We start from the raw sequence: 27,510 nt of genomic DNA, 5'->3' as shown, positions 1-27,510 counted from the left end.
CCATATGCACCGAAGCTATTTTGGGGCCCATGAACACTTTACACCCCTTCCAGCCTCAGGGCCATTGCATCTGCCGCCTGCTCCAGCGAAAGTCATCCGCGAAGTGTTGTTGGCGGCTGTATCCCGCTCATCTGTCGAGTCTCAGCTCAGACATCACCACCCACGCAAAACCAGGCTGCCTTCCATGTTTGGGTCACAGCAGCGGGCCGGGCCTTACCACCTAGGATCGTGTTACCCGTTACTGGGTGTGCTCGGCAGACACCCCCCACACTGGCATGCCAGGGGTCCTCCCTCCACCCTTGCCCAGCTTGGATAACGGAAGTCTCCAGCCTTACCGGAGCCCTCCTCTCCCAGCAGAGGCCTGGATCCCACCTGTGGGACGAGGTCACCAGCCGGAATGAGAGAGCAGGATGAAGCACAAGTGCCCAGTTGAGGGGAAGACGACAGCCAGGGGGAAAAGCAGACAGAAGATAGAGAGCCCCCTCAACCCACCCCCAACACTGCTGCATCAGCGACAGGACAGAGTGGAGCCACGGCTGTGTGGGTGACCTGAGCCCTTCATGTCACTGCCGCTGAGCCCACTATGCTCCCCAGCTGATGGGAGCCTGTAGCCTGGGGCCCTGGTCCCTGCTGGTATGGGTGCCTGCTGTCCCATCCTTCCTGCCCTGGGATGGGGGCCTTTCTGAATGGAGTGAGGTTACAGGGAGCCCAGTGTCTGCTACATAATACCCTTCAGTTGGTGGCCCCCTACTCACGCAACAGACACTGTTCCCCTGCCTCGCCCTCTCCTGCCAGCTGTTGTGCATCTCCAGTGGCAGGAGATAAAATTACCAACTCCAACTGGAGGTGGGCATGGGCTGCTCGGAGGCAGTGCCAGAGGCTAGAGGGAGCAGGGCTCAACCCTGGCTCCTGCCGAGGGTGAGAGGAACTCCCAGCAGCACCAGGGGAATGCCGCTTGGATCAGCAGCTTGTCATCACCTGCGGCTAGTTAGGAAATTTGCAAATTCTTGGAGTCTGCCATGTGGTGCAGTGGGTGAACCTGCTACTTCTGACAATAACTGAGCTGGCCAGCGCCTATCCCACTGCCCCGCTTCCCATCCAGCTCTCTGCTCATGCGCCTGGCAGGCAGATGATGACAACCTGAATACTTGGGGCCCTGTCACTCACTCAGGAGACCCGCATGGAGTTCTGGCTCCTGGCTTTGGCCTGATCCGGCTCTGGCTGTGGCAGTCACTCTGGGAAGTGAACGAGCAGGTGGATAATTTCTCTCTCTCTTCCTGTCTCCTCCTCTGTCTCTGACAATCTGTCTTTTGAATAAATAAATCTTGAACAAATAAATCAATCCTTTTTTTAAAAAAATGTGACTTATTGAGCCCCATGCCAGACATGCCAGGCCCTGGGGTCTATTCTCTTGATAAAAGTAAGATCTGCAAGTTTAGACGTGCTGTGGCTGGGAAGGAAAGGCTCCAGGGAGCTGGGCTCATCCTGCCTTCTCAGCACCAACTCAGGTCTAGCCCCATGGACTCCCTGGAGCTCTGCACTGATTGGATCAAAAGATATCAAACCTTGTGGACTCAGGCAACTTTCCATCCATGCCCTCATTGGCTACTGGTCAGTCCTTCAAATCTTGTGATTGGCCTTCCAGGCTGCCAATCCCTGGGGGACCTGTATTGCCTCTGGAGTTTTGCCGGCCAGTTGCATGATAAAGGCACGTGCTGATTTCAGCTCTCCTCCATCACCGCCACTGTCAGCGTCATTGTCATCTTCACCGTCAATGCAGCCACAGAGCGGCTGTGGTTAAGCCGGTCAATAGGAGCCGTTTCTGCCTAGATGAAATCTATGGGGTGTAATGTGAATTTGTTTTATACATCATGCTGGGGGGGGTGGGGCCATTTTCAATCTCTCAGAAGTGTACATTCCACGCCCTGGCAGCTTCTGCAGGTACCCTATGTCCCGCTTAGTTGGGGAAGACTCTGGAAGTCTCTGGAAGCCTGGGACACCTTGCTAAGGGCAAGGCTCGCTAGAGGTCTGGCTTGTGGATCAAGCTTTTCTCCCAGCTGATTCGAAACACTCCTCGCCCCTATACAACTGTGGGGTGGGGCTTGGAGGCCCTGGCAGGACTCCTGCCCTTCTCCCCACCATGCCACTTCTGGTCCAGCTGGGTGCCCCGGGCACTGGGCTTTGCCATTGTGAGGCGCAGGACACAGCTCATCTGGCCTTCCTGGGAGAAGGAGGTGTGTTCACTCCGTGGGGTTGAGGGTGCCAGTGCTGCCTGTCTCGGGTGGGGCTGCCATGGGGAATGAAGCTCACCACAGCTCGAGTTTCCAGGTACCACGTGCATCACGGATTGGTAGTCTGCACATTCTGTGGTTCCCAGGGGGCAGGGACCCATGGTCGGGAGGCGGAGGTTTTCTTGGAAGCTTAGCCACCAACTTACACACTCAGGCAGCCAGTTCCCAGGCCTGGGGTTCAGTTTCCACAATGTTTAAAAAATATTTATTTGAAGGGCAGAGTTACAGAGAGAGGCAGAGAAACACCCCCGCCCCACACATGCACACCCTTCTATCTGCTAGTTCACTCCCTAAATAGCTGTATCAACAGAAGCTGGGCTACACTGAAGCGAGGAGCAGGGGACTTCTTCCAGGTCTCCCACGTAGGTACACAGGCCCAAGTACTGGGCTGTCCTCCACTGCTTTCCCAAGCATATTAACAGGGAGCTGGATCAGAAATGGAGCAGCTGGGGCTCAAATTAGTGCCAATAAGGGATACCCACTACAGCACAGCACTGGCTCCTCTTTCAATAAATGAGGAAACTGAGGCCCAGAGAGGCTAAACAACGTTTCCAAAGCCACACTGCAAGCCAGTGGCAGAGCTCATCTTCACACCCAGATGCCGGGACAGAATGGCTAGAGCCAAGCTTAAGCGTCTCATCTCTCCCCTGATTCATGTGCACAGACACTGCAGACCCCCAATCTCCCACCACTCCCCTGGATCCTCCGTGTCTCCCTGGCCAGGGTTCCTCTCCTGCTGTGTGTCATGTGGGCTCTGCCTCCTCCCTGGAGCTGCCAGATCAGGCCGGCAGGTGCCTTACTCATCTTGACAATGCTGGGGCAGCGCCACACTGTATCCTGCCACCACTGGGAGCTGGATTTAGTGGCTCCTGCAGGAGCCAAGCTCCCCTCCACAGACAGGCCCGTTAATTACAGGTGAAATGTGGCTGTGGGAGCTGCAGACCTCAGCCTGTGATTTAAGGGGCTGGAGGGAGTGGGGCTACAGGTGCTAGCAAGCTGTAGGAAAGAAAGCAGTGGCCTGGCTCCTTGCCTTGGGAGGGCGTGCTGCCCACAGACACTTGGGGATAGCAGAGCAGCCCCAGAGGGGACACAGAGACCCCGCAGGTGGCTTGGTCTGCTGCAGTAGCCCTGACTGCTGCCATGCTGCCCTGGCTCCCGGTCATGGCTTTGGAGAAGGCAGTGTCCTCCGCTCACTCCCCGGAGCCCCTCACATGATCCCAACCGTGGATGCTCTCACACGGCTGGAGTGTGTAGCAAGAAGCAGGTGCAGCAGGACACACTTCAGGGACATCCACTGCGGAAGTCACACAGCCGGGTGGGGAGACCCTTTGTGAATGTCATTCTCGTTCTACAGAAGAGCAAACTGAGGCCCCGAGAGAGGAAGCTCGCCTGGCTCTCGGGTAACCAAATGGAGATTGCAAGCCCCTCTTTGAGTCCCAGAGCCAGACCTCTCAGCTCCAGGAGTAGCATGTTTGGGTGTCGGGTCCAGTGTCTGTCCCCAGGGAGCTCAGGAATGGTGGGAGAGATGGAGAAGGGCACAAGTTCCCAGAACTCCAGCAGAAGGAAAGCGGGGAGGTGGGGAGGACTAGGATGCCAGTAGACGGAAGAGGGCATTCCTCCAAAGAGAGTCTCCTGCAGAGGGGAGCACCAGGAGGGCTTCCTGGAGGAGGTGGTGTGGAACGGGCTCCCACAGGCTGTGCAGGAGGCTCTGCAGACAGAAGGAGCCATGTGGGGAAGGGAAGCACAGCCAGTGGGGAGCACTCTGTTCCCACGACCCCAAGACTGGGAAGGGAGAAGCAGGAAGATGGGGGAATAACGCTGGCAGGAGCCAGCATGGCCGACGGCAGGTGCGTTGGACAACTTACCTAAGAACCCTACCAAGTCTACGTCACAGGACAATCCCATTTAGTGGATGAGGCAGTGAGGACGGGTGACTTATTAAGGTTCCCCAGACAGTAGGTGGCAGAGCCGGGACACAAACATGGCCAGCTTGGAGCCTGCAGCTCTTGAGACACCAACTGGCAGGCCCAGTCCAGCTCCAAAGGAGTGGGGGAAACTGAGTGAAGGACGTTGAAGGAAGCCCTTCTCTGAGGCCAGGCTGCGGGGGCCGTGACTGCTGCCCTTAGAGAGACGCTGCCCACTGGGCCATTGGTAGGTGCTCATTGTCACAGCACGTGCCCTTCACTGCACTATTCCTTTCATTCTTTGAGGAGTTTGGAGATTTGCATAGTTGAACACTGTGGGGACCCAGTGCCTAGGGCGCTTCCCGCACAATGCCCCTCTGTACGGTGCCTCCCACCCTAGGGCTTGCTTTTGGAGAAGCCAGCACAGTTTACCAGCCCCTCTGACGCAGGCAGCCAGTCCTCCAGACTGGGAGGACAGGAAAGACAGAATCTGCAGGGGCCTCTAGGGAGTCTCCAGTTCGCTGTGAGCCTCTGAGCTAGGGCTGGGGGCTGGCAGGGGTGGTCACGGCAGCCGGGGTGCATGCTGGGGTCTGAGCTTGTGCTGATCCACAGAGCCTCCGTGCCAGTGTGGAAAGCTGTGGAATGAATGCATCTTGGTACATTGCATGCCTGAACATTCAACTGTTTAAATGGGGCTGGAGCTGTGGCGTAACGGCTAAAGCCACTGACTGCAATGTCAGTATCCCGTAAGGGCACCAGTTTGAATCCTGGCTGCTACACTTCTGATTCAGCTCCTTGCTAATGTGCCTGGAAAAAAGCAACCGGGGATGGTGCAAGCGGTTAGGCCCTCGCACCCAGGCAGGAGATCTGGAAGAAACTCCTGGCTCCTGGTTTTGGAGTGGCCCATTCGTGGCTGTTGTGGCCATTTAGGCAATGAATCGCAATGGAAGGAAGATCTCCCTTTCTCTCTCTGAGTAACTCCCGCCTTTCAAATAATAAATAAATGTATTTTTTAAAGTGAGGCATCTTCAGTATTAATAAAATAAAGAAGAGGAGTGACAGGAGTGCCCAGCACTGAGGGTGGGAAGGGTGTAGTGAGTAAATACACTCAGTGTGGGGGCAATGCCTGGTAACTACAGTTCACTGCCGTGACACAGGGCTTGTTAAGAGGCTCCTGGGAAAATGTCTGTCTTAAAAAGTTCTGCATGGGTTTCACAACTTTTCACGTGGAAAGAAAAACATCTTGGACCTCTGCTTTCTCAGCAGCTTCCTGACATATCACATCCCACTGTCCTGTATCCAGCAGCTGCGTTGGTGGCTGTGGGAACTATTGGTCCTTCCCCCATGGCAGGTGCATAGTAGGACTTAAAAGTGAGGAGTGAGCAAACAAATGCTCCGGCTCTTTCCCTGCTGGAAGTCAAGGTCCCGCAGCTCCAGGTTCAAGATGCATAGAGCGCGTGAGACACTTGACCTAGCTGCCAGCTGCTTCCAAGACACCAGGTGGCAGCCAAATCACACCCCATGTGGGCTTCAAAGCCCTGGTCTTGGGGTGCTGGGCCCCATCTTAGGAAGGTGGTTACTGGAGACATCTGAGTTTAAACTCTTGGTTTTTTTCTGTTGGCTGGCTCAGTGTCTCCCTCTGTGAGATGGGCGTGCTGACCCCCACCTGCTGGGAGGACCAGCCATCCTTGTGGAAGGGCCTGGGGACTGGTAAGGCCTTGAGTCCAAGGCCACGGGGCCACCCTGGGACCCCATACAGAGGATGTCCAACTCTCCTGCTGGAATAGGGGGTAGAGGGGTCAGGCTCCCAGCCTACCTGAGCTGGCTACTCTGCAAGGTCCTATACAGACAGAAGGCGAGGGAGGGAGGGGTCTAGAAGCCTGTCCAGGAGGCAGTCAGCAACCTGGGCCTTTGCGGCTGAAGCTGGGAGGTGACTGTCCTTGCCAAATGACCCCACTAAGCTCCATCGTGCTCCTCTGAGCTCCGAACCCATCTGTCCATTCCCTCTCTGAACTGACCTCAGTCGGTGACTTCAGCAGAGAAGCCCACGTGTGGACAGGTGGGCAAAGCAGGCATCTTCTCTCTAGGTCTCTGGCCAATGCCTGGTACTCAACACTATCTAATCTCTGAACAGGCTCCTTTCCAGCTTGAACCCTGGCCACTCCTACCTCAGGCCTCTGGGCTGCAGCCCTAGCTCTGGGCAGCTCCTGGTCGCTGGCTCAGCTCCGCTGCTCCAACCCTGACTCCCACCTGTGTAGCTGCCTCCTCTGGCGGGGGGGAAGGGTCCTAGGAGGTCCTTGGGCTTGCAGCCTTGGCCTCCCCTCCGTAGCAGACCACAGTGAGCTGCACTTACACCGTCCATGCCCACCACCTCTGCTTGCTGCGTCTCCCACATCTCTCCTTCTCCCATTGACCTTTCATGTCTAACCCCTGTGGTTACTGACTGAGCCCTGCTTGCTCCTGTGCTCTCTGGCCCTCTTACTGCTGCCCAGCCAGGCAGCTGGACCATCTTACTTACTTCTTATTGCAGTTCCCTTTGCTGGATGAGGAAAAGTCACAGGCAGACAGCCTGGAGGGGGTGGCCTTGAACTCGGGCTCCAGGTGGCACCTGGGGTTGCTCTGTCTGGCTTAGGGAACTCCATAGCTTCCTGGACTCTGGCTTCCCCTTTTGTCCCCCATCACCTTGCCCTCCTGTCCTGCTGATCATCACAGGCGAAAAAGGCTGGGGTCACAACAGTAGGTCATAGTGAGCCAGGGATACAGAACTTCACAATGGTCATATATCTGCCCCCACAGAGAGGTGGGCCTGTCTGTACTCCCACCTGGCACATAGGGAAACTTGCACATAGGTGCAGGTTCCCGCCAGAGGTGGCAGTGGCTCAGTGTGGTTGGGTTCGTGGGCCCACGGAGCAGCTAGCTGCCTGGGCTTCAGTCCCAGTTCTGTCCCTGTGAGATCCCTGGCCTTGGGCAAACTTTTTAATGTCTCGATTTTCACGCTTGTGAAATGTGGAAGGTAATCGGAGCCTGCCATGAAGGGCTGTTATCAATGACAGAGCAGGTGCTAACGGAGCCGTGCCTGGGGGGCAGTAAACGCCCAATGAACATTCGCTGCTTTTATGGCTCTTAGTTGCAGAATTGGGTAGGAAATTCATGTCTGACTTGAGAGTCAGTCTTTGCGAAGGAAGGTGTTTGTGGTCACCTTAGTTCCACAGTGGTGAACCCTCCCACTGGCGATTACCCATCCTCCTCTAGACCAGTCTGAAGGACCTCAGCTGATGGCCAGCACCGCCCTCACCCTAAGTGACAGGATGGGAACAGGGAAGGGAGAGGGGCTTGGAGGCCTTGCCCAGCCTTCTGGGCAGGGAGGGTGGGGCAGGAGCGATCCAGGCCTGGTGCTTAGACACTGAGGCTTATAGGGTGGGAGGTGTCCAGGAATCCCACCCTCCCATCTGCCTATACCCAGGAGCTGCGGTCATGGCCACTTTGGGGGGCATTAATGTAATTAGTCCATGCTCAGCAGGCAGAGCATCCACTCAGGCTACAGCCCAGGGGAACCTGAGCTGATCAGTTTCCACCCAGCAGGTGTCATGGGGCTGGGGGAGGGTTGCAGCATAGACTGTCTTCCAGTTGCCCTGTCTAGGGGTCCTCAGGGGTCAGACTATCCGCCACTGGTGGCTGACCATACCTCTCCCTCCCATTCCCCCACCCACCACCCTACTCTTACTTACCCCAGCTGTGGGCGGGGTCCCTCACCCTCCATTTATTTCCTGCCCCCAGGCAAACTGCCCTGATTCCCACCTACACACTTCAAAGACACACGGATACATAGCTTCCATTTCGCTCAGACCTGCAGGAGATCAGCCCCTCTTGGGCGAGGTGGGGTCTGCACTGGGCCCTTAGATAGCCCTAGCCAGCTGGAGTTCCAGATCTTCCTCCTCCTCCTCAAGATGGTCCTTCACACCCCAGATACAGAACCTGGGATTTAGTTGTCTTCTAGAGGGGAGCACTGGCTGAGATGCCAGGGAACCAGCCTCAAGATCCTTGTCTCAGGAAGCAGGGATCCAGCTCCTCAGAAGTGCTGGGTGCCACTGTCCCCACTGAAGGCAGCTCAGGGTTCCTCCTCCCACAGCTTGAGCAGATCACAGGAGCACTTCCTGTGGGATCCTGGCTGGAGAGTCAGAGAGCTGGGTCAGGATGGAGGCTGTGGAGGGGAGGGCAGTCCAGATGCAGCCTGCACTGGAGAGCCTGCTGGGTTCTGCCCAGGATGCTGAGACAATGCACCAGGGGCGGGAGAGCTGGTTCAGCACTCGATGCTGGGATGAAGGAATATCCACGCCCACCCGCTGCAGCCTGACCTCGCCTCTGGCTGAATGCGTCGCACACCTGCATGTAAGAGCTAAAACCATGAGAACCCTTAGAAGAAAAACGGAGTAAATTGTCATCTTGGACAAGGCAAAACCTCTTTACAAGGGACACTAAAAGCCGCGGGAACAAAAGAAAGGAGACATGGACCTCACTGAAAGGGACACCTTTTGTCCTTCAAAAGGCACTGACAAAAAAGTGATAAGAAATCGGACACAGCAGAGGAAGTGTGAGCAGACTGTGATGAGGCACTTGTGCCTGCAGTTAGGTAAGGGCCTCCTGCAGCTCAGTAACAAAGATAAGCTACACACACGGCTCCAGTGTGGACTCTAGGAGATGGTCCCGCAGATGATCAACAAGCCTTTGAAACGGTGCTGAACATATTGGCCCCAGAGGTGATGCACACCCAAACCAGCAAGATGAGTACACCACACAGCACAGGGTGGTACAGAAGGAAGATGGCTACCAGCAAATGTCGGTGAGGAAGCAGTGGAACCAGAACCCTCCTGGGCCGTGGTGGGACTATAAACGGTGGCAAAGCTGGCAGTTGTGCCTAGGTTAAGGCAGAGTCCCCATCTGGCCCAGCGATGCTCCTCCCGAGTATGAGATCATGAGAATGGGAGCGGCATGGTCACCCCCAAAATGTCTCAGTGGGTGTTAAGGTGGCTTTCTCTGTGATGGCCTCAAAGTGGAAACACCCCAAACATCTACGTACTGATGAATGGAGAAACACGTGGTCTGGCCACATCATGGAATATCATTCAGCCTTAGAAGCAAGGAGGTAGGGCCAGGCATGATGGTTCAGTTGGTTAATCCTTCACCTGCAAGCCCCAGCATCCCATTTGGGCACCGGTTCATTCCTGGCTGCTCCACTTCCCACCCAGCTCCTTGCTTATGGCCTGGAAAAGCAGCAGAGGACAGCATAAAGCATTGGCACCCTGCACCCACACGGGAGACTGGGAAGAAGCTCTTGACTCTTGGCTTCAGCTCGGCTCAACTCTAGCTGTTGCAGCCAACTGGGGAGCGAACCAGCAGATGGAAGATCTTTCTCGGTCTCTCTTCTCTCTGTAATCTGCCTTTCCAATACAATAATATATATATTAAAGCAATGAGATAGTGATGCCCATTACAATACACGGGTACATGGACCGTGAGGGAAGTGAAAGAAGTCAGTTGCATAAGCCCCCTTCCCCCATTCCCCATGAAGTGAGCACGTTCATGGGGGAACTTCCTGAGATGGGGAATCTAGAAAGAGACACAGGAGTTTAGCGGTTGCCAAAGGCTGAGGGAGATGATGTCAGATGGTGGGGGTGGCTGCGGAGGGACACACAGGCTCTTTGGGCTAGGAGTGAGAAAACCATTCTAAAATGAACTGGGATGTGCTCACCTAGGTCTGTGAACATGCCTAATTCCCAGGGAACAGTGCAATTTGAAGTGAATTATATCTCAATAAAACATTTTAAGGGTGGGCACTGGGACTCGGGTGGGCACTGGGACTCAGGTGGTCAAGCCATTGCCCGGGGCCACCTGTATCCCTTATCCAAGGGCCCAGGGTAGGGTCTCACCGCTGCATCTCACTCAGCCTCCTGCTAGCATGCGCTCTGGGAGGCAGCAGATGATGGTCCAAGTGCCCGGGTTCCTGTCACCTGGTGCGGGGGACCTGGATGGGGGTCTGGCTCCTGGCTTCAGCTGTTGCGGGCATCTGAGGGCTGAACCAGTTCTCTTCCCCACCCCTCTCTCTTGCTTTCTTGCTGCCACGCTGCCTTTCAAATACAGAAACAAATCTCCAAAAAGCCATTTAAAAACAAAGAGGAAAACAGCAGATGTACTTAATAAAAATGGACCATAACATACTGAAAAGGGAAGGCACCGCCGTGCCCAGTTCATTAACCACTGTTCTTTGGGCAGAAGCCCTGTCTCCTGGGCCTGCATTTGGAGGGTTTATGGTGTGGCCTGGCACCAGTGTTCTACTTCATCTGCCAGCCTCGCTAAGAAGGCCACAGGAGAGAGAGAGAGAAAGAGATTCTAAGACAGAATGTATCCTGAATGCCAATGGGTGAACCCTGGGTCATGGCCGTCCCCTCAGCAGCCAAGAATTGCCAAGTGGTTCCTGCAGGGCGGCTCCCCACTCTGTCAGCCACCTGCTGTTTGGGTGTTGTGGGCAGGTGGCATTGTCTCTTGTCCCACTTCCAGGAGCCTATGTGAGTGTGAGCAGGTTAGCTGGGAGTCTGGTGTCGCAGCAAATGGTCAAGGAAGGATGCCCCCTTTTGGGACAGACATGTGTTCCCAGGGGGAAAAAAATTGAGATCCTTATACCCTCTGGGTGTGAACATGGCTTCGTTTGGACATAGCACACTTGTTGATGCAATCGAGTTAGGATGAGATCACACTGAACTAAGCTGGGCTCGGATCCAGGGGCTGACAAGCTCAGAAGAAGGAAAATCGGACATAGAGCTGTGGAGCTGCGAGGCAAACACCACGTGCAGAAGGAGGCTGTGTCTGGAGGGAGGCGTCCACAGGCGGCAATCATGCAGCCAGGAAGGGGGTGCTAGGGTCTTTCCGGGGGTGCTCAGCTCTGCCGACACTCTAAGCTCAGTCTTCAGGCTCTGAGGGACAGCCAGCACACCTTTCTGTTCCAAGCCTTCCGGTTTGCTGCTGGTTACAGGGCAGCCCTAGGAAAGCAGCCACGTCTTGGCACTCAGTTTCCCCACCTGACCCTTGGCACTGTCTCCTTGGCTGGCTGGGCTGGACTCATCCATGAGTTGGACTTGGTCTTGCTTCCCACCGTGTCCCCTGGGAAGAGGGTCTTGGTAAGTATCTACTGGGTCACCTGCAAGAACAAGTCTGCTCACAGGTGCCTTCCCTGAGTGTCACCTCCAAAGGGTCTTACCGACCCTCCCACTTCTAAGAGGCCTCTGCTTGTTCCTGGCGCTGCCCTGCCACCTGTGACAGCCTCTTTGTCCCCTCCCTTTCCTTGCTCGTCATCTTTCACATCCTGCCCCATGAGCACTGAAGCTTTATCTTTGCTGAGCTCTCATGCATGCAACAACAACGCATATTTGTCAAATGAATGAAGAATAAACGGGAAAGTTGGAATGTCTCGAGTTTCTATATCGACCCCCTGCCCTATAACTCTGACTTTCAAATAAATAAGTAATAAATAAGTATTTTAAAGAAGGAACACCTGCAGAGAGGGGCATCTAGGTTGCTGTGTAACAGAGTTAGACAGATGTTTCTAATGTGCTTCGGGCTGTAAAGGAAATTCAACATTGGAATGTGAGTGTCAAGTGGACTGGGTCTACTGGCCTCCCACCCAATGAGCGCCCCTTCAGAGCGTGTGAGTGATGTGGGGAGTCTGGGCGGCTGTGGATGACAGAGCCAGGTGTGGTCTATGGCAAGGCTAGGGGGAGGGGACACGGGAGTCATCTCTTCCTTCCAGGCTCCTACAGGCCCCTCCCTTTAGGTTGCCAGCACCACTGGCCATGAGTGCTGAGGGCTCCTGCTGTGCCAGCGTTCAATCTCACTGAGCTGCCTGCACTGCTGCCCCTGTACCTCCTGCTCATTGCAGATTGTCCAAGGCGGCAGCTTGCTCCTGGGAATCGGGGACGCAGGCGTAGGCACCAGTTCTGCGTAGGGTAGACCATTGTCTGACACTCCCAAGAGTAAGGACATAAATCCCTAGAGTCTCTGTTCTCTCATCTGCAAAAGGGTTGGCCAGGGCTGGCATCATGGCACAGGAGGTCAAATGTGGCCAGAGACACTGCCATACAACACCGATTGGAGCAACATGTCAGGTCCCGGCTGCTTGGTTTCTGATCCAGTTTCCAGCTGATACGCTTGGGAACACAGTGGAAGATTCCCAAAGTGCCTGGGTTTCTGCCACCCACCTGGGAGACGTGGATGGAGCTCCAGGCTCCCGGCTTCAGCTTGGCTGAGCCTTGGTCACTGTGGCCAATCGGGGACTGAATCAATGGCTAGAAGATAAATCTCTCTCCTCTCTCACCTCCTCTCAGTCTGCCTTTCAAATAAGTAAGTTAGTAAGTTTTAAAACAAGAACAAGAACAAGAACAAAACAAAACAAAACAAAAATTGGGAAAGGGGTGGCACAATGGCTCAACTGGATAATCCTCTGCCATGCAACCCCCTACAACCCATATGGGTTCCGGTTCGTATTCTGGCTGCTCCCCTTCCTATCCAGCTCCCTGCTTATGGCCTGGGAAAGCAGTGGAGGACAGCCCAATACCTTGGGACCCTGCACCTGTGTGGGAGACCCAGAGGGAGCTCCTGGCTCCTGGCTTTGGATTTGCTCAGCTCTGGCCATTGTGGCCATTCGGGAAGTGAGCAAGTGGATGGAAGATCTTTCTGTCTCTCCTTCTCTCTGTAAATCTGCCTTTCCAATACCTGGCGCAAAGGTTCTTTTGCAGACTCCATGATGAACCGCACATTGAGCACCGAGCACAGGGTAGGCACAGGGAGCTTGCTCAGCCTTGGTTTGTGGGGGTCCAGTCACTGGCAGAAAAAAACCCCAACCCCAGAGGAGCGCCAATTCCTGTGGCTGGCATGGGAGCCGGAGTTAGGTCTGCTTAACATTTAATTCATTGTTAGCTGAGCACCCTTAACACGCTTACCCTCCCCAACCTGTACTCCAACATGCACCTTGGCAATCCCTCCGTGACTGTGGATAATGTACCCTATTTTTCTCACCCCTCACCAGGGCCTAGCATGCAGCTTTCAAATGGGCTGGCAATTTATCAGCAGCTCAGAGAACACTCAAGTGGCTGTGTGCAGCGTGCACCCTCGGTGTCACCCGCGGGGCTCCCACACGTCTTTCCCCACCACGTGGCAGTCTGTTATTGGCGTGCAATGACAGCAGTTCCTCATTTGATCCTCCCCGCAGGCTCTGACAGCGGCTGTATTGGATGTGGGGCGCGGATGTGGGCGCGGATGCGCGCGTGGTCATGGCTGACTGTGGCGCTTTTGTGCTTTGACACGTGGCGGCCTGGCGGCCGTGCCCGCTCCTCCACTCCCCCTCTCCCCACTGTCCTAGAAGCTTCCTGTTGATTCTCAAATCGAGGGTGGTGTGTCGTGCCCCACTGCTCACTGCCAGAGTGCCTGGGGTCCCAAAGGGACTCAGGAGTCAACGACCTCTGGCAGAGGGCAGGTGCTGGTGTGAACACCGGATCACTGACACGCTGAGAGAACAGACATGTTTAACTTTTTGACACCTGCCTTAGAATATGCTTGAAGAGGGAAGGTTCTGGAAGGGTTGATGGGAGGGGCAGTGGTTTGCAAAGCTTTCTAACTGTGCCTGACTTGAACTCACTGCTGTTTACTATTCGTGCCTTGCATTGGAGCATGTGTCTCTGCAGATCCTCCCGCGTGTGACCAGGGCACAGCCTTCTCTGAGCCGGATCTGTGCCATGAGCTCAGCGGAGGCCATCCTCACAGGCAGGGCTGGACTGTAGGAGGTGACAAGAAATGATTCATGTCAGCCTTGCTGCCACTCCCAGACCACCCCTGGCCTTCCCAGGCCTGGCTCGGCTATAGGAAGCCACGCTGCTCTGGGACACAAATGGCCAGCACGACTCGGGCCCCCGGAGCAAGCCCTTGCCCCTCCCTGAGCCTCCGTCTACTCATCTGCAAAGTAGAGCAACAGTGCCCTGGGACTCTCCTGGACAGCCAGGTGCCCTGCATTAACTTCTGTGCTGCCTGGAAGCCACACAGGTTCTCCTGCACAGTGCTGGATGGGAAGTGGAGCTGCCGGGATTAGAACAGGCGCCCATATGGGATCCTTGCTGACCATGCCTGATGCAATGGAAAGCTGTGGAAGAAGCTATTGTACTGTGTCGTTCTAGGAATAACAGCAGAAACAAAAGCCTGCCCGGGTTCAGCATGGACATCAGGGTTTTTCTGACTGTTTTCCATCGACAGTTTCTGGAGTCATCGGGCACAAACCTTGAGATGAAGGAATGGCCCACCGTGTGCTGACGCAAGGGTCAGGTTCAAGATCAGAGCCCTTTAACTTTGCCTCCACACAGGGTCGCAGGAGAGAAGTCCTTCTTTGTCGTGTCAGCCTGGAGCACGCAGTCCAGCCGTGTCAGTCCCACCAGACCGTTCTGTGCCTCCATTTCCTCATGTAGCAGGTGGGGGGTCACAGACTCATGGGGATCAGATTTCCTGATCTAAACCCTTCATGGCATGGATGGGGATACTGAGGCCCCCAGAAGGAATACAATGAGCTCATGGTCTTTGCGGAAAGGGATGGGGGAGTGGGCTTTGTGAAGCAAGTGGCTTTGAAGATGTTGGCTCCTCTGTACACCTGCTCTAACCCAGTTGAGCACCAGAGAGCTGCCTGGGAGCCAGGCTTGCTCCACAGAGGAGTGCAATGGCATGGGGCTGTCCACCAAGTTGAGCTGTTTCCAGGGGTCAGTCCTGGCCCGCAGCTGGGGCCATCCTGAGCTGCCTTACGTTACAGGAAGATTCGTGGTAGGGATCCCTGCTGGGTGACCTCAGAGAAGCAGCTTTGTTTCTCCGTTCTTCTGCCTACCAGCTGGGACTGGTACTGCCAGCACTCACTCTTGGCTATCTGTGAGGACCCGAGGACCTACACCTACCTAAAGTACTCACTTCCATGGCCACAGAGGCACTTTCCTGGACGCCCCACCCAAAGCAGCCAGCCTCACCCCCTACTGGCAGACACACAGACCAACTTTCCTGACCCATGCATAGTCTGCCCAGTAGTAGGCATAGCCATCCACTGACTGGTCCATGCGTGTGCTCTGTGCACAAGCCCTGAATTGGCACACAGACTGACTATGGATCCGCCCTGCATTCTATTACACGTGTATGGGGTGTGTGGGGCAGGTGACAGGTAATAGGACACCGTGTAGGACATCTGTGACTCAATTCCCACCTGCTGATGTGTCCCAGGAGGTAGCAGGTGACAGCTGAGGCTACAGGGAGCCAGCTTGGTGAACCTTCTCGTGGCTGTGGGCGGCACGCTTGGGTCTTGGCCACCACCTGAGGGACCTACGCTGAGTACCTGGCTAAGTTCCAGTCCCGGCTGTTGCACAATTTAGGGGAGTGGCCCAGTAGAAAGGAGATGTCTGTCTGCCTTTCTACCTTTTAAATATGTTTTCAAAGTAAAAAATAAACAAATAAAAATAAGGCCAAGTTCATATCAGATTGTAGGTATCTGATGAGGCCACATTGGACTGGGAGACGCCAACTGAGTTTTGTCTTTTGGTTTCTGTGGTGTGACCAGCCTGGGGTTGGGCACCAAGTATGCTCCTTACTGCTATACCAAAGGAGCTGACCAGTGCCTGAGTGGCTGTGGGAAGGGCACTTTCACTGGCAGTCTCCTCTCGCATCCGAGCTGCACCAGGAAGCTGGGCGGCAGGTGAGCTGCCTCTGTGGGATCCGTGTGCACTGGAGGTCCAGCCTGGGGATTTTCCATTTTCCCAGAAGTGTTGTACCTTTGTTGGGGACAGCAGGCTTGGTGTCCCTGGGGAGGAGGTTTGATAAAAATGACAGAGCTTAGGCCCGGCTCAGTGGCTAATCCCTGCCTCGCTAGATCCGGGATCCCATATGGGTGCTGGTTTGTGTCCCAGCTGCTCCATTTCCCATCCAGCTCCCTGCCTGTGGCCTGGGAAGGCAGGTGGAGGACGGCCCAAGTGTTGGAACTCTGCACCCACATGGGAGACTGGGAAGAAACTCCTGGCTCCTGGTTTCTATGCACTCAGCCTTGACCATTGTAGCAATTTGGAGAGTGAACTAGCAGGTGGAAGATTGTTCTGTCTTTTCTTCTCTCTGTAAATCTGCCTTTCCAATAAAATCAATAAATCTTAAAAAAAAAAAAAGAAGAAGTAGGGCTTGAGGTCAAGGCCAAGTACCCAGCAGTCCTTCAACAGAGCTGCACCCAAATCCAAGAGGAGGGTCCAGCAGGAGTAACGGATGCAGCAGGGACTTCTATCTCACAAATAGAGGAACCGAGACTGTGTGCTGGGGTGGGGTGTTGACTTGTCCCCGGGGTATAAATGGCTAGAGACAGACATTCCTGTTATTTGTAAGTAAGTGAAGTTTTGGGGAGAAAGGGTCAGGACTCAGGGAGTCTTGGGGTTCAACCCAGAACAGGCCCCAGCTCATCTCCTGGCCTTTCAATATTCTCCAGGCAAGATGGTCCTGGGTGGAGGTGTGAGCAGTGGCTGGGGTGCTCCGACAGCACACTCCCCATGGGGCGTGGGGAACGGGGAGTTGTTCACTGGCTTGACTTAGTCTCCAGCCTGCAGCAGCTGTCCACAGCTTCCTCCTTGTGTCCTCCTTGTGTCAGGTGGCACAGCCTGCAGCTGGGTAGCCCATGAATGATCCACCAGGTCCATGCCCCATGCCCATCACACAGAAGTGGAAATTGAGGCTTTGATCACCACCTGCCACCGCGCGACCTCTCTGTCTCCTGCAGTTCCTCATTCATCCAATCACGGCATCAGAGCCCTGGCCCGCCACGTGAGGTCTAAGGGCAATGATCAGCCCTGCCTTCACAGTTCAGGGTGCCATTATTGGGAGGAGAAAGGGTTCCCAAGGGCACAGTGGCATGGTCTGAGCAAGGATGGGAAAGGGAAGAAAGTCCTGTAGCAGTGCCATAGGGGGCAGTGCCCAGGAAGGCCCCTCTGTACACACACACACATACACACCCACAGGTGACATGGAAGCCAGGGGCCCTGACTCACCCATGACATTGAGGAAGATGTTGCCTGAGGCGAGGACCACCTTCTCCCTTGTGGCACGGTCGTAGATGCCCACGTGGCACTCGTAGGGGCCGTTGTCCGAGATGCGGACCTCGGGAAGCCTGAGGGGAACAGAGAACAGTGTGAGGGCCAGGCACTGCGGATCCAGGAGAGGCAGCCCTGGAGGAAGCTGGTCCAGCCTCTGCCTGCTCCACCCGTGTGCCTGGGTGCTGGGCTGGTAGAGCGGCAACATTTATGGAACACCAACTGTATATGGGCTCTAAGAACTGGTATGGGACTGAGAACTCTGGGACCTGCTCACTCTGCCACTTAATGTTCTGGGGATGCTGACAAGAAACCCAGTAAACTTCTCATCCCTGAGGGTAAGAAGGCGGGGACACCGGTCAGCTCTTCACACGGCCCTGCAAAAGCCTAAGCCGGGAGCTGGGTCCTCCCTCCAATGTGGTCAGGAGGGCTTCCCAGAGGAGGTGATCCACCAACCCCATCAAGCCTCCTTCCAGACTTTCCCCGACAGGGCCACAGTATAAACATTTCAGCAGTTGTGGTCCTTCTGCTCTCTGCAGCAGGTGCTCTGAAACCACTGAGGACAGGGTGAGAGTGAGTCAGTGTGGCCGTGGGTAGGACAGCCTTTGGAAGCATCCCAGCAGTTGGAATTTCCTGTCATTTCCTGGGGCTGGGAAGCACTCTTCTTTCAATTTTATTTCCTCCTCCGATAGTCTGCAAGTGAATGCCCATTTCAGAAATCCACAGACTAGGTCCTGGAGCTGTGGGTTGATGATCCTTGTTCTGGATGCTTCTACAGGATCAGACTGTCAGGAAGGGAGTTAGAAACAAGCCTGAGGGCATGGTGTGACAGCCTAGTGTCTAAAGTTTTCGCCTCACATGCACCGGGATCCCATATGGTCACTGGTTTTGATCCTGGCAGCCCTGCTTCCCATCCAGCTCCCTGCTTATGGCCTGGGAAAGCAGTGGAGGATGGCTCAAAGCCTTGGGACCCTGCACCTATGTGGGAAACCCAGAAGAGGCTCTGAGCTCCTGGCTTTGGATTGGCTCAGCTCCAGCCATTGCGGCTGCTTGGAGAGTGAATCATTGGATGGAAGATCTTCCTCTCTGTCTCTCCTCCTCTCTGTATATCTGACTTTCCAATAAAAATAAATTTTTTTTTTTAAAGAATAGGGAAACAAGCCTATGGGAAGGAAGACAGCGGGCTTCAGGTATCTCCCTGGAAGCCTCCCAGAGGTTTACCTCTCCAAGTCTTGCCCAGACCCCAATGGCTCCCCCACAAGGAAGGCTGCCTACGGGCATCCTCCAGTGCCAAGTGGGCTACCCATCCTGATAACACTGGGTAATAAAATCCTGGCAGGACCTCTTCCTTGTTCATACCCAGCCAACCTTTTGTCTCAAAGAGGGAGAGGGGAGGAGACATGGCAGGAATGGCTGGACCCTGTCCTCTTGTTTGAACACAGACTCTCAGCTCTCCCTTGAGCTGCCCGCCAGACCCGTCAGCTGTATTCTCTCCATTAAGCCTTGTTACCTGTCGGGGTGACTGGATGCTGGCTCTCAGAGCCTGTCTGCTGAGGTGCCCATCCGAGCTGACAGGTGCCCTGGTTCTCAGAGCCTGTCTGCCGAGGTGCCCATCTGAGCTGACAGGTGCCCTTCACCATTAAACCTGGCTACCTTGTTTAACATCACTCTGTCTCATGTCTGAATTGCATGAAGACGAGAACCTGTTCCACTCCACTGCCAACAACAAAGCATGCTGTCCTCTCTCCCTGGGAAAATGCAGGCAGGTCAGCTCTTTCCTGCCTCCCTGGTACGGCAACAGAGAGCATCAAGTCCAAGTTCTGTGTGTGCTGTTTGAGTGCTGCACAAATTTGGGTGAGCAGAGCCGGATACCTGGGAGTTCCACTTCTCATCTAAACAAGAGAGGGGAGCCTGGCAGGGCTGCAGGGATGGTCCAGGGTGGCCAGGCTCCCGTAAGCAGGAAGGCCACATCGAGGAGGAGGACAGAGTGGACAGTCCCATCTCTGTGGGCATTCCTGCCAAGCAGGATGGGAACACTTGAGCAGAAAGGACCTTTGACCTGAAGTGGCAGAGGCTCTAATGCTACTGTGTTTCCCAGAAAGTTTGAGCACATTCTGGTTACTCTGCAGTTACCTGTTGGGTCTTAAAAGTCCCAACTTGTTGCTGTCTTCTTGCCCCCCTTCTCTATTTCCCACTGCCCCTACCTTCTTTGCCTCTCCCCCCACACCCATCATACACCTGGGCTCCCAGCCTCTTCCCTTCCCTGCTGCTGCAGTGCACAGAGCCAGCCCAGTGCACCTCCTTCCCTCCCATCACCTGGCACCGTTAGCATCAACAAGCACCTTCATTTCCATAGAGTACACAGGGGTGGGCCTCTGGTCCATGGCTGTCTGTCACAGAAGGACTTGGGGAGGCTTTTCATGGGGGAACGCGGTATGGTGGAGGAGACTCCACCCCGGCTCCTCACTGCAGAGTGACAATGACAGGGCCAGTGGGAGCAGCAGGGGACAGGGCTGCCCTAGGGAAAGATGCTCTTTGTTTGTTACTCAGCTGGATTTGAGACACGGCCTCTCTGCTGACTCCATTACGGAATGACAGTCACCTAGAGCGACATGTTTAGGCGACACTCACAGGTGTCAATTGGAGAGGCAACCTGCTTAAGGCACTTTCCTGGGTGACAGGGATGCAGGGGGCATGTCAGGTGACAGCACTACAAAACAATAGGCTCAGGGGACGTATGAGGCTGACAGCTGCCCAGGTGAGATAGAAGGAATGACATGGCGGATACACAGGTGGCTACGCACAGGTAACCTCCATCCAAAGCAATGTGGTCAGGTGTGTTCACGCGAGAGCGACTCAAGGGACAGGGTTATGGACGGGCTTGGGGAAAGTAGCATAAGCCACATGTTGCTCTGACATGGGTAGATGACACTCCCAGGTGGAATGAAGATGGCTGAGGGCACCTGCAATGGGCTTTCTGACCAAGGAGGACATGGGCAGCCCTGGTTCCTCCTTCTCCTGGACCCTCACTCTGTGACCAACGCAGCCTTCCAGCCTTAGCCCACATCACAGGATGCTCAGTGATGGAGGCCTGCGTGTTGTGCTTCCTGTGTGTATCCTGGTCTACGTGCTGCCCTCTTCCCACTGCTGTTATGGCTGGGGGCGGACAGGGTGTGTGGTTTTCCTGCCACCACTAATCTCTCTTCCGATCCATTCTCCAGGTCTTAATGCAAATGGATGAATGGTATTTCTTCTTGAGACCCAAATCCTTTCAAGGCTCTTCCTGTTCTCCTGGGCCAGCACAGTAGGTCACCAGGAACAGCCCTGGCCTTCCCCAACTCCTTGTCCCTCTTGCCCTCCGCACAACAGCCTTCTCCCCTTCCCCACCTCATGCCAGGCTTTCCCATTCCTTCCAGTTCCTGGTTCATCAAAAAACATTACAACAATTTTTGGAATAATTCTAGTATTACAGGACAGCTGCAAAGGCAGCAGGCACCCTTGTCTCCCCCTGATCTGTTTTCTCCCAGTCCCCATCTTTGGGGAGCAGGTGCACCCTCTCCACGTCCCCGGGCAGGCTCTGGATCTCAAATGTAGATCCAGCTCTGCCAGTCACAGCTTTGATCCGAACTGATGCCTGGCTTCTCAGCACCTCATCAAACCCTGCGCCTCTCTGCCCACATGTTAGTCTTTCCAGAGTGGATTAAAAGGCCCCCAGACTTGTCCCCAGAATTGAGTGGCATCGATCTGCATGCTGGAAAGAAGGCTTTCCACAGAGAGTGGGGGCGGCAGGGGCGGGGCCAGTAGGCTGCTCTCCCACTCCCAATGAGCTGCAATCGATGCACTATTAATAACCGCAAAGGCTTCTGGGGAGATGAGCGTATTCAGGCCAGGGGCTGGAGTGTGTTCCCACTCTGAGCGTGGCTCCAAGCGTGAGTAGCAGACACACAAGAGCAGACAGAAAAGCGAGGGCCTTGCTGACTGTCCGCCCCTCTGGCCTGCGTGCCTCTGCCAGTGTATAGCCATATCAGGGCTGGTCACTGCAGCCTGGCCAGGGCCAGGAGCCAGGGCCATCTGCATCCCGGGCCCTGCTGTGTGCCTGTCCCAGCTGCGCCTCGGTGTGGATGTGTTAGGGAGAAAGTTAGACATCAGCCTGGGTGTGTGTGGGGGTGGGGAGGGGATGCTGGGGAGGACAAAACACCAGCAGAACTCCAAAGTTCACCCAGGGACCAGCTCTGGGTTTGACGACACAGAGTGCTGCCCAGACCAAGGAACAGCGCCCCCTACTGCCACCCGGGGAACCACTACATCCATCCTTTGGAAAAAGTAAAAGCCAAGGAACAGCAGACAAGCAATCCCTCCAAACAGCAATGGAGCAACGGGTCTTTTCTGTCCAGTCTGCAAAAGCTCCTTCCTCTCTGGAGGCAGAGGTGGGACCCTAACTTGTCTCAGGATCAAAGTCCCCATCTTAACCACATCCTACTGGGTCTTGGGGGTTCCGCATGTATTGGATGCAGTTTGCTCCAAGCCTGAGTGTCCCTGGGTTCCTTGCCTCTGTGTGTGTTTCCGATGTGTCTGTTACCTCACCAAGGTCTGGTCCACAAGCAGCGAAGTGTACATGCTGAAAGTTGACACGTTCGATCAGCCTTCCTAGATTGGAATCATGGCTACAATCAGGCTAACGATTGAACCCATCTTGCCCTTTCCAGTGATATCTACTTCCTGTCGTGGATCTGCCGTCTGGCGCTGCAGCTCACGTTTGCCAGGCATTGGAGAAGTTGCATCACAAAATGCACCTGTCCTGCTGTTGTCTCTCCCGCTCTTCTGCGCTGCTCTGAGATTCACTCACATGACCACATCATCACCAGTTCATCCCTTTGCGTGCAACCCGTTGTGTGGAGACATCGCATCCTGTCTGCTCACGCACCTGCCGAGGAGCGCCAAGTGCCCTCGAGTTGGGGCTGCTGCAAACGAAGCTGCTGTGATTGTGGACACAAGCTTTCACTTTGCTTGGGGGAGATATCTTGGAGTGGCAAGTCTGGGTGTTTGTTTAACCTTCCAGGCCGCTGCTCCACTCTTTTCTGAAGTACAAGGCCACCATGGCAATTTATGGGTTTTTGGTTTGTTTGTTTTTTTGCACACGCTGCTCACGTGCCTTCTGCTCGAAGCGTCTCATTTCATGCTACATTCCCTGCTCACCCTGCCTCAAATTTCCTTCTGCATTCTAAGAAGTTGCTCCAAATTTGCAATACGCTTCCTGCACCTAGGTAACATTTGCTACTGGAACACAAAGGAGGAACTGTGTGTGTGTGGTGTGGAAGTCAAGTGTGTATGTGTGTAGTGTGGAAATCATGTCATAAAATGCTGCAGTTGTGTATTCAAGGTGGGGACTGTGTATGCAGTGTGGGAATTATGCATGCAAGGTTGGATTTGGGCATGCAGCATTGGAACTGCGTGTGCAATGTGAGTTCAAAGGCTCGGGAAGGAGGTGCACTGCGTATTTCTCCACAAGAAGTGTCTGTGTCATGGCTTCTGGATGGGGCCCTTTGAAGATCTTCTAATCTCTCAGGTCTGGGAGGCGCGTCCCCCCTCTCTTTGTCACACACTTCTGCTCGGTTTTAGAGTCTCGCCAGTCCCTCCCAGATCCAACCTGCCGCCATGGCGACCTTGTAGCTGATGGGACCTGGCATGTCCCTTCCCCACATAAAAGCCTTCTGCGGATTCCATTCACTGGGGGACAAGCCCAAGCTTGGTCTGACTGCAAGCTGACACCTGGCCGGGACCCAGAAAGGAAGAGGGGCCAGATGGCAGGAAGGAGAATCATGTGTGGCCTTGCATCTCTCGTCAAAACTCAGCAACGGAGCGAGCAGACTCTTCCCGATCAAACTTTTATAATGCAGTCTATTTAAAAAGCATTTTGTAATTCCAACGTCTTCATTTTTATATACAGGGCCTCATTCTGGGCGAGCAGAGGATTCAGGTAGCGATTGGTCCTTTGAGGCCTGGCTTTAATGAAGAGATGAGAGGCTTTTCATTTGTGGAGCCGTTGTCTGCATGGAAACGGAGCTTCTAAGAGTCCGATCCCGCAAGTAGGTTAAACTCTCCCCCTGCAATCTTGCCTCATTCCTCCTGGAAGCGTCCCAAGTGTGAAGTCATGAAGCTTTACTGCTGCGTCTCTCTGGTTGGCTGCCCCTTCCCTGAGGCCCCAGTCTGGGTTCTCCCTCCCTCATACACCTGCTCACGTTCCAAGTTCAGGGTCACACCTTCTGATGCTGGAGTCACATTTGCACAACGCCTGCTGTACCTCAACTGAGCTCATACAAATAGCCATAAGGTCTTTGCAACCCTCTGTGCTGTGGGAGTTTACAGATAAAACACTTGGAGAAGGTTTGTTGCTCCCAGAAAAAGTTGGGGTGGGGGTGGGCAGAGCTCAGCCTTCATCCTTCTCTCCCTCCTCACTCCTAACTGTTGGGTGGCTCAAGTCTGTTAGTTTGGTCAATCCCAGAGGCTTCCTGTTCCTGGATGAGTCCTGTTTCCTGTGTATGGGCCTGGGTGACCAAGTGAACCACTTAGGGGAACAGATTGGTCACTCTTGGTAGTATTTGTGGCCACTGTGCCTGATGGAGACAGGCATGGGAAAGCTGCCCTAGTCCTTGCCTTCAGCTGGGCAGCTTCACCCAGGAGGGTGCTGGGCACCAAGCTTCAATGTATGCAAGCATTTCCTGGGTCAAGAGAGGGGCCAGAGTGTTGCTGACCTGTTCCAGGCAGTAATCTTACTGCTGTCAGCGAACCCCACTCCAGAGTCTTCAGATCTCAGCCCTGTCCTTCCCCAAGGACCTGTCTCTCCCTGCCCTTCACAGTCGGATAGACTGGCTGGCTGCCTCCCCACTCATCCCCAGCTTCACCACTCCCAAAACCCAGGCCAGAGCCAGGAGGTGCTTGGCATAGGGGAAGTGCCTCATGATGGCACTTAGCTGAGGGCATGCTCCACAGCCCAGACACCAGGGGCTGCCACAAAGTTGGCTGGGTTAAGTATCACCTCCTCCACCGCACTCCCCTACCAGGCCTGGATGTGTGGCCTCCATCGCTGTCCTCCTGGGCCCTGTCCTGCACCTACACCCTGTCCCATGCTGGCCCCAGAAGGAGAGGGCAGCCGGGCCCACCCTAAAGCTCAGCCCAGAAAGGGGTATGAGAGTCAGATCCCCAACTTCTGAGTATGACCTCAGCTGCAGCAGTGCTAGCTGCCAGGACCTCAATTAGCTTTACCAGTGGGTACTGCTGAGCTGGGGGACCTGGTTGTGAAATGGTCATTTCAACTCCCAGGAGCCAGTGGCCCAGATGCAATCTCCCCTCCTTCTGGCCCAGCCCTGTAGTTTCTAGTGCATTGCAGGACACTGCCCGCACCCCGCTAACGTCTCCAGAGTCCCAGATGTGATCCCAAGCAAATCAAGATGGTGGCTTACTTGATACTTAACAGACCAGAGAATGAAAGAATAACTTCTCAGAGGGAGAAGCTGGGGGACCTGGGCTGGGGACCCCCCTAGAATTCCAGGATATGGGCTGGCTAGTGCCTCCTGAAGTGGCGCAAGGAAGTGGCGTGCATGCTTTGAACAGACAACTAGCAGAAGTGCCATGGACAGCCAGCCACTGTGGATGCTACCAGCTGCAACCTCCATAAATTGGAGTCTGGACCAGCCAGGAATAGGAGGGGATTTCAAAAGCTTCATTGAAAAATGGAATTAAAAGATAAGCTTCTTTTTGTGCAAAAATTATCAAGAACCATGTACATGAAGAGTCTTCAAAATGTTCATAAAATGAGAATGAAGGAAAAGCTATGCATGGAATCCAAGATGTTTTTGCACCAAAATATATGTCTCTTTTAATTATCTTTTACATGATTGTTTTGAGGTTCCATGAGCTAGGAGCCACTGCCAGGACCTCCTACCTTCTCCTCCCCCATCTCAGTGGGGCACACAGGAGTGGAAATGCCTCTTAGAGGAATCCCACATAAGGGAAGGGCAGGGAGTGAAGCAACTCCGACAGGGGCCAGAGCCTCCAGTTAAAAAGCCATGAGTGGCACGTGGTACAGAGGGGCTCAGCAGCCTCTTGCCTTGCCAACATCTCCTATGAATGCTGGTTGGGGTTCTTGCTGCTCCACTTCTGATCCAGCTCCCTGCTAATGCACCTGCTAAAACAACAGAAGATGGCCCGAATGCTTGGGCCCCTGCACCTGCCTAGGGACCTGAATGGAGTTCCTGGTTTCAGCTTGATTTTCACTCTTTCTCTTTCTTATTCTGTCTTTCAAATAACTGAAATCAACCTTAAACAGTCACTCCCTCTCAACTTGAACATGCTTGGTGTCTAGAACTGCTAGCAAGGGCAGGACTGTGGGGGGCAGGTGAGGGACAGTTAGTCCCAGACCAGGCAGCCCCTGGCCCTCCTCAGCTCCCCCACTGGGTGGCCTCATCTCACTCTGGGTGTCAAAACCCTCCTCATCATCTCTTGTCAACTCCACCACCTCCTCTGTGCTTCCCATGGGCTGTGTGGCCCCAGGCAAGGCATGGGACCCTCTGAGCCTCAGCTTCTGCACCACACAGCGAGGTCTAGGGGGGCAGTCACCAAGGTCCAGGGCCCACAGGAGCGCTCCACGGGGGCCAGCCCTGGCTGGGTCATGATGTGGGAAGATACCTCTTAAACATTGAATTTCATTTTCCCCAAGATGATGAATTCCCAAAGAAATCCCACAGAGAGCTTGGCCTGGGTTGCCCAGATCAGCCATGCCTGGGAAGTTGATGCCAAGAAGCAGGGCAATGGCAGCTCTTAGGTGGAAAACCCTCCTGTACTGGACCGCTACCACCCTGGTCCTGCTACCACCCTGGTCCCGCTGCCACCCTGGTCCCGCTATCACCCTGGTCCCGCTATCACCCTGGTCCTGTTACCACCCTGGTCCTGCCTGCCTTGTATCTGCTACCTTGAGCTTCCCATTCCTACTTTCTGGTGGCCTCCTCCCTCTGACTTTCTGGCCACTCTCCCCTCGTCCCCATCTGACCCATTCTGGTCCCTCCTGCTCCTCCCACTCTACCCCTCCAGGTCTTTCTCTTCCAGCTCTTCTTGCTGCCATGGAAACCTCTTCCTCCTCCAGGGCCTCACTGATTGACTGGGCTCCTCACCCATCAGCCTGCACAGCCTGGGGTGGAAAGAACGCAAGGGTAGGGGGAATTGAGGGTGCAGGGTGCACCTGTGCTTTGGACAAAGACAGCAGGTGGTGGGGAACTGGAAGTTGGTCTCAGGATGCTGCACAGGGAGAAAGCCTGCAGGGCTGTGAGCCAGAGCACCTGGCAAAGGGTCTCTGTAGCACCTGTCAGGGGGTCTCTCTGTGCTTCTGCTGACCTTGTTGGTGCCCCCTACTGTGCAAAAGATCACACTTTGGTCGTGGTCTTTACTATTCTGATGACCAAGGCTTCTGAAGCAATCAGAGCTCCACCAAGACCTACTATGCACATGACCCTGTTGGAAGCTCTTTGAGAACGGTGTTTAATCCCTTCACCCAGACCCCACCCCAAGGCATCTTTCTCTGGTACTCAGACATTGCCAGCTCTTGCCAGGGCCTCAGTTTCCCTGTCTGTGAAACTCACTCCACATAGTCACCTGAGATGGGTCCTGCCATTATTCCCATTTTACAGATGAGGAGAACGAGGCTGAGGAGGACAGATAATCATTTGAGTCTCTGGTCCCTCAGGCAGGGGACACTGCTATGGCCTGAATGCACCCCTCGGGGTCCCCACATTCAGAGGTGGCCACGGCCAGTGGGGAGGAGTGAGGAGCTGGGGCCCTGGAGATGGGAGGGTTGTGTTCTGTGTGAATGTCGCCTTCCTTTTGTGATGCTTGGAGGGGCAGGCCCTGCCCTGGCATAGTCACAGACGTCATGCTGACCATGAATGTCCCCTGCTCCAGGACTGTGGGCAACAGCTCCTGAACCAACCGAGGCTCGCTGCATTTAGAGGTGGGCACAGCACACATCAGTAGCAGCTTCTGGAAGCACAATGGCCCAGTGGACACAGAAGCAGCACCATCAAATGGAGGGCGGGGGACGGTTCCCTGAGGACATCAAGGTGACAGCTGACTCCAGGGTAGTGCTTCTGGCTCCGGGCCCCCTCATGCTGCATGATTGGGGCCTGAGTGTGGCCT

General features: G+C 54.7%; 1 protein-coding gene across 1 annotated transcript in view; it reads right to left on the bottom strand.

Moving 5' to 3' along the window:
• The window catches only part of IGSF21 (immunoglobin superfamily member 21), a 213,012-nt gene that overhangs the window by 20,100 nt on the left and 165,402 nt on the right, over nt 1-27,510 (bottom strand). The window contains exon 4 of the mRNA XM_040987698.1: nt 17,284-17,402. Within this exon, the coding sequence (XP_040843632.1) occupies nt 17,284-17,402 (119 nt within the window). The remainder of the gene's footprint in view (nt 1-17,283; nt 17,403-27,510) is intronic.

Source organism: Ochotona curzoniae, unplaced genomic scaffold (assembly GCF_017591425.1).
Source record: "Ochotona curzoniae isolate NIBS_2020 unplaced genomic scaffold, NIBS_Ocur_1.0 contig_4792, whole genome shotgun sequence".
Taxonomy (NCBI): Eukaryota; Metazoa; Chordata; class Mammalia; order Lagomorpha; family Ochotonidae; genus Ochotona; species Ochotona curzoniae.
The sequence above is the reverse complement of the archived record's forward strand: the minus strand, read 5'-3'. Positions and strand labels throughout refer to the sequence as shown.